Source organism: Eriocheir sinensis, chromosome 21, assembly GCF_024679095.1.
Source record: "Eriocheir sinensis breed Jianghai 21 chromosome 21, ASM2467909v1, whole genome shotgun sequence".
Classification (NCBI taxonomy): domain Eukaryota; kingdom Metazoa; phylum Arthropoda; class Malacostraca; order Decapoda; family Varunidae; genus Eriocheir; species Eriocheir sinensis.
The window spans coordinates 9705290-9722832 of NC_066529.1; the positions used below are offsets into that span (position 1 = coordinate 9705290).

At 37.6% G+C, this 17543-nt stretch overlaps 1 protein-coding gene across 1 annotated transcript in view; it reads right to left on the reverse strand.

The window, feature by feature from the left end:
• The window catches only part of LOC127001638 (exonuclease 1-like), a 30835-nt gene extending 13293 nt beyond the window's left edge, over positions 1 to 17542 (reverse strand). Inside the window, exons 1-9 of the mRNA XM_050866540.1 lie at positions 17203 to 17542; positions 16529 to 17101; positions 13497 to 13616; positions 11688 to 11842; positions 10763 to 10869; positions 8168 to 8383; positions 6650 to 6937; positions 4912 to 5101; positions 2207 to 2579 (exon numbers count right to left, since the gene is read on the reverse strand). Of these exons, the coding sequence (XP_050722497.1) occupies positions 2207 to 2579; positions 4912 to 5101; positions 6650 to 6937; positions 8168 to 8383; positions 10763 to 10869; positions 11688 to 11842; positions 13497 to 13616; positions 16529 to 16689 (1610 nt within the window). The 5' untranslated portion in view covers positions 16690 to 17101; positions 17203 to 17542. The remainder of the gene's footprint in view (positions 1 to 2206; positions 2580 to 4911; positions 5102 to 6649; positions 6938 to 8167; positions 8384 to 10762; positions 10870 to 11687; positions 11843 to 13496; positions 13617 to 16528; positions 17102 to 17202) is intronic.
• Position 17543: the final 1 nt, after the last annotated feature.

The following is a 17543-nucleotide window of genomic DNA, read 5'->3' on the forward strand; positions in this document are numbered from 1 at the left end:
CTAGCATTTGATGTTGAATAGGCTGGTGGTCAACCACCGTAACCCAGTCATTATACAGTAGGCACCCCCAATATGTGAGAATATGGTTGGCAAAGGCATAGGCATAGGAATTCCATGACCCCAGATGATGAACCCTCCAAAGGTTTATCATGGGCTTAGTTCTGTTGGTGAGCACTACATTTGCACCACTCCAGCCTCCCTCAAAATAAAAAGTTGGGTAGGATGCCCTTCCCTTTTTGGGATATAGAGTCCTGAAGGGTGGCCAAGTGGTCAGTGTCCAGGTGTGGTGATCCTGAGGATCTAGGTTCAAGTCCCATTGCAAGATGCTGACATTTTTTAACCCTTAGATTACGGCGATCGTATATATAAGTGCGCTACCACACGCCCCACCCGTACGGGGATCATATATATAATCATCACACTCTACACTCCCTAGGTTTCAAATATACCACCAGTTCTTGACTCAGAAGAATGGTGGAGGCATATGGCATCCATACACACTCTCATTCGTCTCCAGCGCGTGGCCTACCGAAGACCACAGATCATTTTCCACTTTTGTTCGGAATGTATGTCATGTCTCATGACGCGTCAAGCAGTTCCTCTGCTCCGGGCGGAAGTAGAGCGCGGGCGAATCAAAGTGACAGTGACTCTGATGACTGCTATGGTAGTGACAATGACAATGATACTAGTGACAGTGACTGGCTATCCAATTTTGGAGACATTAGTCAAATCTAGGATTACTGCAACAAGAGGGCGTGCAAGAGCTAGTGCTGCTGCTAGTGACGGAAACTTTCAGTGGACCAGTGGTGATTTTTTTATACCAAGTGTGCCTCAGTTTGACGGTGTTCAGGTGGGAATCACAGATAATTTCCCAGAAGTGCAACAAGAATGTGACTATTTTCTTGCATATATGCATAATGATTTACTGGATCTAATTGTCAAGGAAACAAACAAATTTTGCACAGCGTGGCGAGCATGTGGGCTTGTGTGAGTGAGTGGGGTGCTTCCACGTGACGCATCACGGCCACGAGAAAATGCGCAATATTTTCGGCTGTCATAACTTTTTTATTATTATTAGGAGAGAAGTTTTATTACACCACCATATATACTAAATGAATATACAATTATTGCAAAGAAGAAAGACACCATTTCCATCTCTTTTAAATGTCTAAATTTTCCCTGTGCACAGCATCCAGAGAAATATATCACCACTCGTACTCTAAGGGTTAACCACTGTCGAATGGCAGGGGCAGGCCCATCCATGGGGGAGGGGGAGACATTAATAAAAATGTTGTTAATGATATCAAGGAGGCTGACATTCCATTTTTCAGCATTAAGTCTGATGGAACTCGTGACCCTACCAACACAGAAAATATATCTGTAGTGGTAAGATATGTAAAGGGTGGTAAAGCATAGGCGAGTCTAATTGGTATGCCAACAACAGATGATTTTGATGCAGAAAGCCTGGCCTCATTAATATCTAAAACACTCAATGAATGTGGACTAGATTGTGGTAATATATCATCTCAATGTTATTATGGAGCATCTGTGATGTCAGGTCAGCATGACTGTTCAAAAAAAGCTACAAGAAAAACTTGAAAAGGAAATAACCTGCCCCCCTCAATATCTCAATTGCCCCCTATGATTAGACTTCTGGGGATGGGCCTGGGCAGGAGAATAACCACATACTGTCCAGATGTTCAATCAACCTAGTCATATATCGTGGCAGCCATTTAAAATATAATTCCCACGTGCCATTTATGGGCTGGGGTCAACCAAGAGGCCCTTCAAGATGGCCTACCAACGCTATAGGCCCCCAAAGTCAGGCTCACCTGATGCAAATGCATTGAAAAAGCTTGTTGTCTGGTTTGCCCCGCAAGCAGATTTCAACTTGTATTATGTATTTTTAGTCTATTTTAATTTTTTTTAATCTACTTTCATTTTCATGTCTAGTGATGGAAAACAGACATATATCATGTGACATAATTGAGTTACAGAGAACAAAGGTAAAGCTTGTGGTGTGGAGAGAGCAGATCCTATGATAAGCAGGAGACAGGCTGTCTCAAGCTGCTGTCCAATCAGTGACAACCTTATCAAAGCAGCCAAAATCTGGCAAAATTAAATAGGTTGGTGTCAGTAGATCTGCCTCTCTCTCCTCCAAATATACTTTACTAAGGTCATGTATCACTCTTGTAAAAGCACCTACCTGCTCTGTACAACAGTGCTTGAGTCAATTACTGTTTTCCTCATTCTGCTGAACTTCCTTATGGCACTAAACTGATTGTTAGACACAGCATACTTCTTTGGGCTTATGATTTGTTTGGCAAAAGGATTTCTAACTCTGTCAGTTTCAGGTGGTGTTGTAGAAACAAGATCATTATCATTATCTTTTTCAGCCTCTTTGGGACAAAAAACAGTTGAATCTTTGTCATGGTTGCCTTCACCAGGTGACTTTGACTTGCAATCCCTGGCACTGGTCTCACCCAGCCTCTCAGGTGATGCGTCAATCTTCTGTCGTTTATGTGGTTGGGAATACATATTCTGCAGGCATTCCTCTGTTAGGTCATCCTCTTGAGGCACTGGAAAATAAATGTTGCAAAAACAGTTAACAGTTAACAGTTTTTTAATGTTAAAAACTATGAAATATAGTATTATTTTACTTCAGGAAGATGAATAATGGTTTTAAAAATAATGGCATAAACATTTGAGTTGGAAATTATATGACCAAAAGTGGTTGGTTATTGGGTTGTGGGTAAAAGTACATGTCAATGGTGTTATCTGTTGGACACCTGTGGAGGAATTGGTTTCTGACAAATACACATTCAGAAGATAGGAAGGCAAGATAGATACAAAAGGTGTGATACTGTGTAGAGAAATACTCTAGGGCTTGATCATATTAATGTTGTTGCAAATATTTTTGGAACATAGCAGTAGCTTGGTAAAAAAGATTGAAGAGTAAAGGAATGCAAGCCAACAAAGAGTGTGTAGTTACAGGAGACTTGTAAAAGGGATTTTACATACCCAAGGAGTGTACATAAAATTACATTTTTTTATAGTAGGTTGGTAAATGGGCTGGAAGATGGCCATTGTGGGTGAGTGACAAGAGACATAGTATAAGGCTGTTCTGTTGTTGAATATTTCTGACATATGTATGTGTACAGTCGCGCTACGAAGTGTTGAGACAGCTTGCAATGACTTTCATTCAAATAATACATAATATCATTCAAAGGGAAAGGATGTTTACAAGTGATTTTGTTATAGATACACAAAATATGATATTGAGAAAGGAAATAAATTCGAAGGAAGGAAGTTTTTACCTTATAACGATATATTAAGCAGCTCTGCCGAAACATTGTGATAGTTTTCGTTCAAGACATTAAAAGAGTCAAATGAGTTCTATGTTAAGACTAAGTATATATATATATATATATATATATATATATATATATATATATATATATATATATATATATATATATATATATATATATATATATATATATATATATATATAAAACTACACAAATATATTGTTCTTTCTTTCAATGTAGTGATAAACCCTATATTATAAAATAATAGAAAAAAATAATTAGCTGCATTTCATTTAATGAAATTCAAAATAAATACTACATAATGAACTCGCATTTGATGATGACGTTTTCGGGAATGAAATTCATGCATGACTATATGAATCTTGTGTGTGTGAAATCAGCAAGATTCTGAAATATCGACAAGTGGCCAGACATATAATTCAAAGTTGCACGAGATACATGACAGACGACACGATAGAGCCTATTGTCTTGGTGGAGGAAGACGTCACATGGTCAGCGCTGCACTGCTAGCCTACCACTTTCTTTCATTCATCACTGTTGAGTTAATTATATACATTTGATTAAAATAATATCATTTATAACCTGTAGGTATGAATAGTGAAGTGACCCCTACTCCGCCCTGGCGACTCTGTAAATGAATGTGGCTACATAGCCTATCATTCCAAAACGTTTCACTTCGCCACATTCACAGAGTACTCTGCTAAGTTTTCATTGCATTTAAGGGAATCACTGATATTTATTATGTATGTGTAAAACTAAAGAGCATAAAATTAAGTAGTTTTATACAAGTTGGTAGAGAATGTTTCCCTGAGGGTAGTTGCCAGATGTCACCAGCCTCTGCTCCATGTCCGAAAGATTATGAAAACTGTCTCAACACTTCATAACATGACTGTACATTATAATATAATTTCTATTAATAACAGATTTACAGATTTTTGCAATTTGTAAATGTACTGCAGTCAGTCTTCATTATTCATGTCAAGACACTTCTATGACTGAATGTAACTTCTATTTTGACTATACTCCTTTTTTTATCTTTGCCCTTGAGCTGCTTCTTTAAAAAAAAAAAAAAAAAAAAAAAAAAAACATGCAAATATCAAAATCCACAGATATTGAAATCTCTTATATAAAGTGGCACTGTAGTCAGCCTCCCTTGTCCTTGGGTTTGGCATTGACGGTTTTGAGCAACCACTATTTGAAAATATTAGAAAATTATCCAAAATAATTCCTAAAAGAAAGAACTGATATTCCTGTGCTCAATGTTACCTGCCAAATAAGTACAGTACCCTTCCGAGTTTCATGCTTGCTTCGTTCCGCAGGTACAGCGCTAAGCTCGCGGATCATGAAACTCCAGGTATTGAAAAGACTGAAAAAGTGCTTATTTGTTCCTGCCCGTGTAGCACGTGTCTGGGAACCACAAAAGTCTGGGAAGGAATCAGTACTGTCCGGGGGCCATGGCCCCCAGACCCTGATCCAAAATGACTTGTTTTGTAAGCTTGCCTTACTAATTTATCCTCTGGAATACTTATGAACTTTGCAACTTTTTTGCCCACTACAGCAAAATATAAAAAGTACTTACCCATTTCAACCTTTTTCTTGAGGAGTGGCACAGTTACCGTGACTTCCTTTCCACTAGTAGATGGTCTTCCTGGGTTCAAGAGGCTGGGGGTCTCTATTTTTCTCTTAATGGGGCTTTTGCTCCAAATACTTTGATGTTTGGATGGAATGCTATTTGGTGAGTCCCAACTCGATGACTTAACTGCTGGGGTCTGGAAACAAATAGGTCTTAGCAAGTCTACCTTCCAATTCCATACATTCAATCGATCTTTCACCCTTCACTTCATATACTACCCCTGGAATACATGATGTTGTGCCATTCACAGTGGACAGCAGACTTGATGTGTCTGAAAGGTACCATTTGGTTTAAAAAAGATGGCACATTGCTGACTAATGATTACTTTTTAAGAGTTTTTGTTTTATGTGTCACAGCAGAGTTTAGATATCCAACTGGCAGCATGAACAAAACTTTCATAAAAGGCAAGAAGTTGTCTCCTTTGTTTACATACACTGGTGCCCCAGTCTCTAAAGACGATAAGAAGTTGCATAAGCCAAACAAGATGGTGCCTCTATAAACACTTGCCTGCACCATAACAAGCAGGTCCTACCATGATAGCTTACCGGTGTGGTGTCATCTGTCATCCAGTATGGTAAGACATCCCATCCTTAATTTCGCATTATGGAACCAAACCCAACAAATGGAAAAAGTACCAAGGAGGTCCTAAATAGCGATGCAAAGCGGAACAGGTCACAAGAAGAAGAAGAGTGATTGTTGATATCCTAGTTATATACACACATACATCCTCATTTGCTTTCACAATAATATAAATAAGCTTGGGTAGGACAGATTCTGACAAGCAGTCGACAAAGGACACGGTGCCAAGTCAAAATTCATGTATGTATTCAGGATGGGATGTCTCATGACACCACACTGGCGCCATAGGTGGAACAACAACAACAAAGTTGATGGAGAATATCATACCCAGAGGAAAAGATGAAATCTAAAGGGAGGTATACAGATAATGAGATGGTCTCCCTGTTCTACTACTGAGTGAGGTTTTCAGAGCTACAAACTGTACATATTGCACACTACACAGTAGTAAACCAAAGATTATGAATTTTCCCTTTAAAATATCCTTAATTTAACCCAACCCAAGATATTCTGGAAAGCTTTGTTCCAGAATCACTGAATTTTTTGAATACTCACAAATAAGAAACCCTAATCCCCATGGCTATAGGATAAATAACAGCATTAGTCATCAATGTCCCTTTTCCCACAGAAGCAGGGTGTGGTATTTCAAAACCCACATTCACAAATGTTGCATTAAAAAAATAAAAAAAATAAAAATAAATAAAAACTAATACTAATAATGATAATAAAAAAGATCGGGGAATCCAGTCCCACATCTCAATCTCATGTATCTCACAGTCAATGGCTCTCTTACTCAACCCTTGTAATGTTCAGTGCATTAAAGATAATAACTTTAAATATCCATGTCCAGAGCAATAATAATGATTATAATAAAATTAATAATAATAATAATAAATAAAAATATATATACAATAGGATAGAATGTAAAGAGAAAAAGTATCCTTCATCCTGTTTTTCAACATATACAATTATAAGACATAAAACCATCATTATATCTACTTTTAATATTGAATATTTTCAAATATTCACTGAAGACAAATTAGTTTAAGCAGAATGTTACAGGGTAGAAATAGAGAACTGTATTAGTAATTAGTTTGCAAAGAATTACCTTGAAAGTATTTGGATCAAAGGTGTCGACAATTTCCCCTGTCCGAACATTGACATTCCCAAGAGCTATCTGAAGTGCTCTCTCATGGCCAACAAATTTCCCAGCATATGGAAAGTCCTCAGGCCCCATGTTGTCTGGATACTGATTGAGGGGACGGAGTGTTTGGCTGACAGGATCGAATACGAGCTGGTAGAGGAAAGTGTTGATGGCCTGCATGAACTTCTCCCGGTACTCTTGGGTAACTTCCAGGTTTGGCATGTTCAAGTATGATGGAACTCTGCACAGCACCTGGTGATTATTCAGAGGTAAATAACTTTCTTTCACTTGACTTATTAAACTTCCATAAAATGGAATTTTACAATAATTTAATTAATGTTTTTGTTGCAACAGTATACATGGAGAATGTCTGCCAGAAAAAATGAGAAAAAACTGAAATGCTGAAAAAAAATCTGAAATGTATTGTCACTTGTCCCTTACAGTGCCACTACACTTCAGCCATGTAGCACAGTAGTTATGCATGGTGGCATGGTATTTAAGTGCTTGGAAGTCTATTATTTGCATAAAATTTGGTTATACCTAATAATAAGATTAGGTTATATCTCTTGTGGGTTTCATGGGTAAGTAATTGTCTAGTCACTACTTCTTTACCTTTATATATATATATATATATATATATATATATATATATATATATATATATATATATATATATATATATATATTATATATATATTATATATTATATATATATATATATATATATATATATATATATATATATATATAATATATAATATATATAATATATATATATAATATATATAATATATCTATATATATAGATATATATCTATCTATATATATATATATATATATATATATATATATATATATATATATATATATATATATATATATATATATATATATATATATATATATATATATATATATATATATATATATATATATATATATATATATATATATATATATATATATGCTGACCTTCAAAACCCATACAATTTTACCTAATGCCTCTCTTACTTGCAATTTTCTTGATTTTGTTGTGGAGTTTAATGGCCTCTCTATATTTCTCCTAACACCTTTATGTTTGGTTCATTTACACTCTGCCTCCTGGGTGCCTGCATGCTGCTAAAGTTTTAACCAAGCTAAATGCTTTCTCATCATCTATGAAAGCTATGCGTAATGTTTTCTCACACTCAGCTGATTTTTTCAACAACTTGGTTAAGTGTGGATGTGGTCAGTTGTTGAGAATCACCTATGGCTGGTTTAAATCTATTGTTGTGCTTATTTCGTTTGTTAGGATCAGAGTGAAAAGTTTGTAGGTTACAGGGAGATGACGAATTGGTCAGTATTTCTTGAAGTGTCTTATGTTGCTTTTTCTGTGAATTAATACAAATATGTCATATTTCCAGGTTCTAGAGGCAACAGAATAAAAAGTGAGCTGATACTTATGTAATAGGACTTGAGAGAAGAGAATTGTTCTCAACTTACATTGTAGATATCTGTGTTTGCTGTCACATTAAAAAACTTGCATGACTTTGCTAGGCCAATGCCAGGCAAGGAGGGAAGGTAATCACAGCCGGAGAGGATGGTTATATTGCGAAACTTCTCAAAAGAAAACTTGTCCCGAGGAATGTTGAGAGCAAGATGAAGCTTCTCCTGGTCCACAAAAACACAGCCACCATTACTGTCCATCTTGAATAGAGTCTGGAAATATTTTGAAAATGTAGTTGTTTGGTGGAAAAAAAAGATCTCACTACTCTTAAAGGAACACATTATGTCATGGAAATATCTTGGAATGATAAGTAACATCCTATCAGCCCTCTTGCACATGTACTGTATAAATATGCCAAAATGTCTTCATACAAAAGCATAAAGAAACTTTACAGACTTGTGGACAAAAAAGTCTCTGAGGTAGGTACCTAGTATGTTAAATTTCATTGTCAAAAGGTAAACATAAATATTCCAAAATGAATCAACTGGAACCTCTGTACCTTGTTACAGCAGGCTGACCATTACATTATCATCTCCAGCATCCTCACAGCATGTAGACTTGTAAGGGACTTATCAGACCATATATTTTTTTTGTAATTTTAATTTTAAGGATTTTCTCTAATACCATTCTGCATATCAAACTGGTAACAACACTACTGAAAAACACATGTAGAAATTTCTGAGAAAAGTGCACATAATAAGCATGTGAGAAAAGCTGTGGTCTTTTTTCTATTAAATTTGTTTAAATAAAAATAAAAAATAAAAATAATTTGATGCATATACAGGTAACTCTCGATTTATGCAAGTATTGTGTCCTTGAAGAGGTCGCGTAAATCAAAAACAATGTAAATCAAACAAGAGGTAGGTTTCTATCGAAAAATAAATATAAATATTCACTTCATTCAGTGGAGAGAGAGAGAGAGAGAGAGAGAGAGAGAGAGAGAGAGAGAGAGAGAGAGAGAGAGAGAGAGAGAGAGAGAGAGAGAGAGAGAGAGAGAGAGAGAGAGAGAGAGAGAGAGAGAGAGAGAGAGAGAGAGAGAGAGAGAGAGAGAGAGAGAGAGAGAGAGAGAGAGAGAGAGAGAGAGAGAGAGAGAGAGAGAGAGAGAGAGAGAGAGAGAGAGAGAGAGAGAGAGAGAGAGAGAGAGAGAGAGAATAACCACATCACCGAGGTATCCACTCAGGCACTCAGTCTCTGCCTCACTCGTGTGAGGAAGAAATGAGGGACACCATGAGCAACTGGCTAGTATTGGTACTGGTACCGTACCATATAGTTGGTACCGTTAGTACCAGTACTGGTACCGGTACCTGCCCATCCCTACTGTTGAGTAGCGTGGCAGCGTGGGTACTGTATTGTTGTTCAAGTGGCGCGTGGGAAGAACTGAGCTTGGCTGTGTGGCCGCGGTGCCGTGTGAGTCCAGTTGCGTGAGACATCCATAAAATATCGTGTATGTGAAAAAAACGTGTAAATTAAACATTTATTTGGATTTTGGACCCCACGTTATTTAAAAAACACGTAAACCAAACGCGTAAATCGAGTTACTTGTACCGTATTTTTCAGTGTACGACATTTTTTTTCTCAGAGGTGTGTCTTAAAAATCACATGAGTCCTATACACCAAAGGTCAAAAGCTTTATACCTCGATCACAGTTACATATACTAGAGTGTGCGCCAAAGCCCTGCAGGTGGTGCCTCGGTAACTGGGCCAGTGGCCGTGAGTGTGACCAGCTCATCCAAATCTGACGACTTCACACACCTCACTCCTACCCAGTTTCCTGACCCCACCATTCATTATTAAGAGAAACTGAGACCACCACCATCTCTCTAAGAAAATTCTGCATCACACTAGCACAAATTTGTAACAATTATGTAAAAGCAAATATACAAAAATGAGGTCTAAATATAGTAGTGAATAAACATTTTCTTGCACTTATTTCCCTTCAACTCCTTAGTATTCTTTTTTTTTTCATTGCATCATTTATTTCAAGCATAGATACTGAATCTACACACTTTTCTGATTATGTTGGTGTAGGTTACGTCCTTATGTAAATATATATAGAGTGGAGTGGATAGTAAGAGGATCTGTCTTTAGAGAGCATGCAAAACTACTTTGGAATAAGTGAGACATATAGGAAATGGACTGTGAGGAAACAGAAGGATCTTGAATAAGCTTGTAACACCCTCTTGCCCCCATATGTATCTTCCTGGGAGTGGCAGGCAAGTGTCTGGCTGCTTACTCTGCTATTAATCATTGACATGTATGGAGAAATCTTTGAACTGGTGAATGAATTTTAACAATGGGCCCATGATCGATAGAGAGATAAAGCAAAGGTTTAGACAAGGTAAAGAATAGAGTTGTGGAAGGGAAAAATAAGGTTGCTGGTACTTTGAAAAGATTCATTAATGAAAGGAAAATTAGGGTGAGTGCTACAAGAGAAGTGAAAGGAGTCCTGAACCAAACACTACTGTATGGAAGTGAAATGCTTGTTTGACATGAAAAAGAGAAATCAAAGAGGAAAACAGTATAAATAAACATGCTAAATTTACATGACAAACAATCAATGATGTGTAGCTAAAAACTAGCATATTGCTTACTGCTTTACATCCAAACACAAGCAGGTCCGAGTCCTCAGTGATCACCAGCTGAGCAAGACCACTCAGGTTCAGGTATGCCAGTTGAGCATCAGCTTCATATGGTGCAACTGTGAAGAGAAAATTTCACTGACATACACTCTGTGAAAGTTTCAGTAAACGGTCACCTATAGGAGCTACTGAGGGAATATTGTGAGGGGGCTGTTGTTATGGGGCACCATTTTTGGTAGCCAACTGGCATCTGCTAGATCCAGTGATAAGCTTGCATGGTAAACTGTAGTCCTACAAACTGGTAGAGTTGTAACAACAGGGCTGTACCCAGGGGGGAACCCCCCCCCCAATCTGCTAAAAGGTCTACTTTCTGAGAGTCTAAACATCCTTTTCATTTATATAGTTATTTATATATTTATTTATACAAATTTATATAGTTTATAATAAAATTAGTCAATGAAGCTGCAGAAGAATTTTTGCAGTGTCACATCGAACATTCATGGTCCATCCGCACGTGATTTGGCCATTTGTAAAGATTACAGTGCAGTTTATAGTACACAGAGCTGATGAATAATGCTGCTTTTGATATTTTATGCTGTTATATGCATGCATACATTGTCCTTTCATTAGGATTGCTGAATCGTTCATGGGTAGACAATGAATGTTTGAAGTTGCACCGTGAAAATTACTTTGGGGCCACATTTGTACATTTTTGGGGAAGTGTGTGAATGTGCAAATCTGTGAATAGTGAGAGAGAGAGAGAGAGAGAGAGAGAGAGAGAGAGAGAGAGAGAGAGAGAGAGAGAGAGAGAGAGAGAGAGAGAGAGAGAGAGAGAGAGAGAGAGATTGATAGATCGATAAATATAGATATAGATAGATAAATAGATAGATAGAGAGGAAGAGAGAGATTAAATATGTAAAGGAACTGATTCAGTCACCTATAACATCAATGTTCTTCTCCCGACAAGCATGAATGACCTCGTGGGCCATTTCAGATGTTACTTCAACACAACGTTGGAAATGCTCCTGGGCCTCACGAGTCCTTCCTTGCCTTAGTAACTCCTTGGCTTGCTTGCGATTCCTTTCCCGATTCCTGTAATTTAGAAAACATTGCTCAACAACTCTAAACATTTACATAAAGATTCCTTTTACTATTTCTTAAACTCAATAAATGTAATAGTTAAGAAACTGAATACTATGGAAGGGCAGACAGGTGGTGGGGGCATTGGAGAGAGTTATGAAAAGAAGAAGTGTGAGCATATGCCAACTCTGCCATATGCGTCAGAGACATGGACATGGAATGTAGCACAGCAATCGAGAATATGTGCAGTGGAAATTAGTTATATAACAGGTGCATGTGGTGTGTCAGGATGGGATGGAGAAAATAATGAAAGTGTGTATGAGTGGTTTGGTATGGGTGCAACAGCAAAAGGAGTGGAGTGTGGAGTGGTGAGTGGATGAAGTGTGGTGCATTGAGATGGTTTGGACACGTGATAAGAATAGGAGAGAATTAATTCGTGAAGAAAGTGTATGAGGGAAGGATTGAGGGAGGGAGTGTCAGAGGAAGACCACCTGTAAAATAGATCAATAGAGTGAGTGAGTATTGGAGTGAGAGAGTTGGAAGGAGAAGGATTGAATGTGCTGAGAGGGAGTGCCAGAACAGGGAGGGATGGAGACAATTCTGCCACAGCCACTCCCTGGAGGGAAGTTCCCGCAAGGGAGCAAGGCATCGGAGATATAGACTGATAGATAGATAGATACTATGGACCCTCTGTTTTATGGAGCAGAGATATAGCAAGCTTTTCATATATTGTTTTGCCCTTGAGGTTCTTCCTTTGCTGAAAAACAACACTTATATCCTACTTGAAAATGTCACTGGGAGATCCATTTACTACTCTAAGAGAATTAAAAACACTGAACTAATATATATATGTATATATATATATATATATATATATATATATATATATATATATATATATATATATATATATATATATATATATATATATATATATATATATATATATATATATATATATATATATATATATATATATATATATATATATATATATATATATATATATATATATATATATATATATATATATATATATATATATATATATATATATATATATATATATATATATATATATATATATATATATATATATATATGTACTACACAGAAATAGTTTACTGAGAAAAACAATTGTCTACGAAGGAAATATAATAAATTAAAAGTGCATCTTAATGCATCAAACAGGTGAATAGTCTGGAAAACTAATGAAAACTGGCCTCACCATGTGCCACACTGGGATACAGGAGTAGGGGAAACATGAATCAAAAACTTTTTGCCTGATGCCTCAATCAGAATCAAATTGAAGCCACACATTTTAGTGTGTGTGTGTGTGTGTGTGGGGGGGGGGGGGATGCAAGAGCATTTTACCTCCTTGGGTCAATGGAATTTTGCTGAAAGGAGGCCATAAGAATGCATTCATTTAGAAACTAAAGTGTGTAACAAGCTATGGCTGAAATGCTATATCCAGCCTGGGCAGCACTTCCATTCATATATGGCAGCAAACACACATTTTGGAGGGTAAATGATCCTAAAAAAGAACATTTGTTGTGTGTATATGTTTATAATACATGACTATATAATGAGAAAGTTTTGCCAGTTTGAAACTTTGTAAACTACAAAAACATATGCAACTTAATGAAATTAAGTTGATTGTCCTTACTCTCTTCTTTTGGTTTCTGTGACTGCCTTGGATGGAAGATGGCAACCATCAAACACCATGATGGGCTTGATTCCATGAGTCAGCAGGAGGTTAATCTGTTTCATCATGTAAACAACATACCTGTAAAAACAAGTGGGTATGTAGCTGTGAAGGCATTTTGGGGAGACATTGACTGGTGTACATACATCTGAGGAGATATGAAAGTAAGGGTAGAAAAGATGGATGATTGTAGGAGGCCACACAGGGTATATGACTGGAATGGGAGAAAAGCAGGTGGTACAAAATAAAAGGTAAAATAAACAATTAAACTTAATAAATGTAACAAAACTAAATCAAATCTCTCTCTCTCTCTCTCTCTAGAACCTAACCTGACATAACCTACTTATATCCAACCTAACCCAACCTGAAATGAACCCCCTATGCCAAAATATGATGTGCTAGAGTCAGCAGCTACACTTACCTGGATGACCTTTCCCTATGAACCATACTAGAGTAAACCATCAGGCAAAGAACCGAAAGGTCTCACCAACCAATGCACCAGCCTATCCAAGCTCATCAAACAACAGAACATAATCCAATAAGACACAGGCTGGAAGGTGCATTGGAAATTTGTTTCATATGGTCAGGGATGATAGTCGTAAAGCTTGTGGCCAAGAAAATCTTTTAGAGCGGCTTTGAAAGCACCAAGGTCTCTCAGCTCAACAACTGCAGAGGGAAGAGAATTCCAGGTGCCAACAACACAAACTGGGAAGAAACGACCCTGACACTAAAGGGAACAATGAGTATGAGCAAGCTTGAAGACATGACCTCTTGTACCCACACTTGGAGCAAGCTGGAATAGTCTAGTCAAGTCAAAGGGGCCAACACTATGCATGATCTTCCAGCACTCAATCAAATCAGCTCTCAATAACCTCCTGCAAACAGAAAAAAGATCAAGAGCAGAAAGCCTGTCTGCATAGGACAAGTTCTCTAGGTCATCTATGGTTTTGGTCCACCTTCGCTGGACTGACTCCAGTACCTTAATGTCCCCAATATAGCCAGTGTTCCACACAACTGAGCTGAATTCAAGTAGAGGACAAACATGAGAAGTGTACAGTGCCATCATAAAATCACACGAACGGCAGTGTTGATTTCAATAAACTGGAAGCCACACCACTCACTTTGGAAGCCACAGAATGAATATGGTCATGAAATTTCAGTTTAGTATCAATCATTACCCCTAAATCTCTGCTCAGAGTGGTAAATGGGATAGGAATATCACTAACGAAGTACTGGTAGTAAAGGCAAGCAGGAGGGAGATCTCTGCCAAATCTTAGAGCCACACATTTGTCTGGGTGAAGGTTAAGACCCCATGATTTTGCCATTCCATTCAGTACATCAGTATCTTGCTGGAAAGTAGCAATACAGTTTATTGTAGAGGAAATATTATTACTCTGAACCTTCATATAAATTTTTAAGTCATCAGCAAAGATCTTATATTGACAGCTAAGTGATGAGGCCAGATGGTTAATGTAAATAAGAAAAGAACGGGACTCAGGACTGAACCTTGAGGAACACCACTCATTGCACTTTTGCAGGCATTAGAATAACCATCAACAACAACTGACATTTTCCTCCCGGTAAGAAAGTTGTGGATCCAAGACTAATGTTACTAGAAATACCCATATGATGTAACTTAGTGATCAAAATGGAATGGCAAACTGTATCAAAGGCTTTTGAGAAATCAAGTAAAATCAGGTCAACTGTACCTCCTGCATCAACACTTTGACTAATTTCATCATAAGTCAAGAGTAATTGATCCTTGAGACTCCTTCCTGCTCTAAAGCCAAACTGGGAGTCAGACAAAATTAAATTATTTTCCAAGTAAAGATTAAGTGGTGCCACAATAATTCTTTCAAGCATCTTGCAGCATACAGATGTTAGACTCACAGGACGGTAATTCAAAGGGTCTGAGTGCAAACCTTCCTTATATATAGGGACTATGTTATAACTTTTCCATGTTGAGGGCACTTGTCCAGTATTTAACAATTTCGTAAAAATAAGGTATATAGGGTAAGCCAGATGATTTTGACAAGATTTCAGAACCAGTGGATGAATACCATCAGGACCAATGCTAGTGTCTTTATCCAAATTGTTGACAGCCAACTTAACTCTTTCCAGAGATGGTGGAATAAAAGAGAACTCAGTATCAGACATCTGGTGGGCTGTAGGAAGGGTTGGAGGTGAGGCTGTGTATATATGGCTAAAAGTGTTTGCAAGACACTCCGCCATGCCACTGGGATCGCTAACTGTGAACCCATCTCCTGACTGAAGTGGCCCAATTAATGGGCGACCCACCTTCTTATTATGAATATAAGAATGGAACAGTTTGGGGCAAGACTTCATTTTATTTATAAGTGAAATTTCATAATCAGTTTGAGACCTGAGTGTTAAATTCCTTGTATAATTTCCAAGCTGCTCCCCTATTACATCTTAAAACAGTTGGTGGTTTAGTTTTTCATGATGGCTTCATTATGGGAAAGCTTTTATATGGTATATGTTCTAATGTAGCATTGGTTATAGTCTTAATAAACTTAACGTACATCTCCTCAACTGACAGATGTGCAAATAATAAATCCCAATCAATGATTCCCAACCTATCATTAATTGCCCGGAAATTACCCTTGTGCCACTCCAATCTAGGTTTATTATAGGGTCTCTTCACTAAATTCTAAAAAATATAGCTAAAGCAAACAGGTGAGTGACCACATTTTGGAAAGGGAGGCAACACTTCCACATTATCAAATCCATCTTCCTTGCTAGTTAGGACACTATCAAGAATGTTTCCAGAACTTAAAAATATTGGTTGCTTAATCCATTGAGTCAGGCCTAAGAGAGTGAAACAGTCAAGAAATCTCAAGTCAGTGGGAGAAGACCTAAAATTATCCCCATCCCATTTCAAAGTCGGAAGATTAAAATCTCCCATCAGAATTATCTCCTTACGTCCAAAAAGTAGAAGGAGTGCAGAATAGGAACCTTTACCCAACACTCACCCGTTAGTGGGCTCTCCCTTTACCAATTTGTCAGCGCAAGAAAACGCTCCCTTGTGCAGCCAACAGTAGGCATCTATGGCTGCTGTCTGCCCCTTAAAGTCTTGTAAGTGTGCCCTCCTCGAAGCTTTCTTCAGGAAGGGTAGGAGTCCCGATATACCCATTGCAGCGCCTGTCCTGGAGGGGCCGCACGACTGTTCTGAGCTACTTAATCTTTGAAGGAGTGTGCTGTCATTAATTCCACTTCCCTGGTGTCCTGTTCTGTTTTTCTTCGCCTCCCTTTTTTTATCGGTTCCGCTTTATATCGCTTCTTAGGTCCTCCTTGGCACTTCTTTACACTTAAATACTTCACCACGTAGGTACTTTTGGTTACTTCACTGCGTACCACACTTATATACTTCACCCAGCACTGAGCTCCGTTTTTCTGTGCACTTTGCTTCCACTGGCTTTGCTTTTATGTTTTCTTTTCCTATGTTCTTCACTTTAGCTTACTCTGGACTTTTCTTTTGGCATTTCTCTTTTCCGCCGGGTCTCTCTCCCTCACGACATCCACGGCTGGCGCGCTGCACTACAAACCTATGTATATTTAGAAATGACAATACGTTATTATACTTGAATACAGGAGAAAAATAGTATAAATAACTCATTCCATATGATAAACAAGTATAGCAGCATACGAGTCTTCAGTCCAGTAGTAGGCGTGGGATGATCTTGATCTTGATTTCCTTTGTAACAGCTTGGTGGTGAACTTTCTTTTTCCTTCTGATCCAGCAGGTTTTTGTGATATAACTTTTTCTGTCTTCAATTTCTTCCAGTGATGATGGTTTGAAACACTAATATATTGGCCTTATTGCACCATGCCTTGCCAGCAGGGGTAACGGGTATGCTCTATCAATAAAACAGATTTCTCATTTTGTGGATAGATGATGTAGTTAATTAAAGGTGGCAGACAGCAGACGGCTCCCAGAGTTATAATAAAAATACGTTTAATCTGGCCTCAAGTGAACAGCTGGCAGAG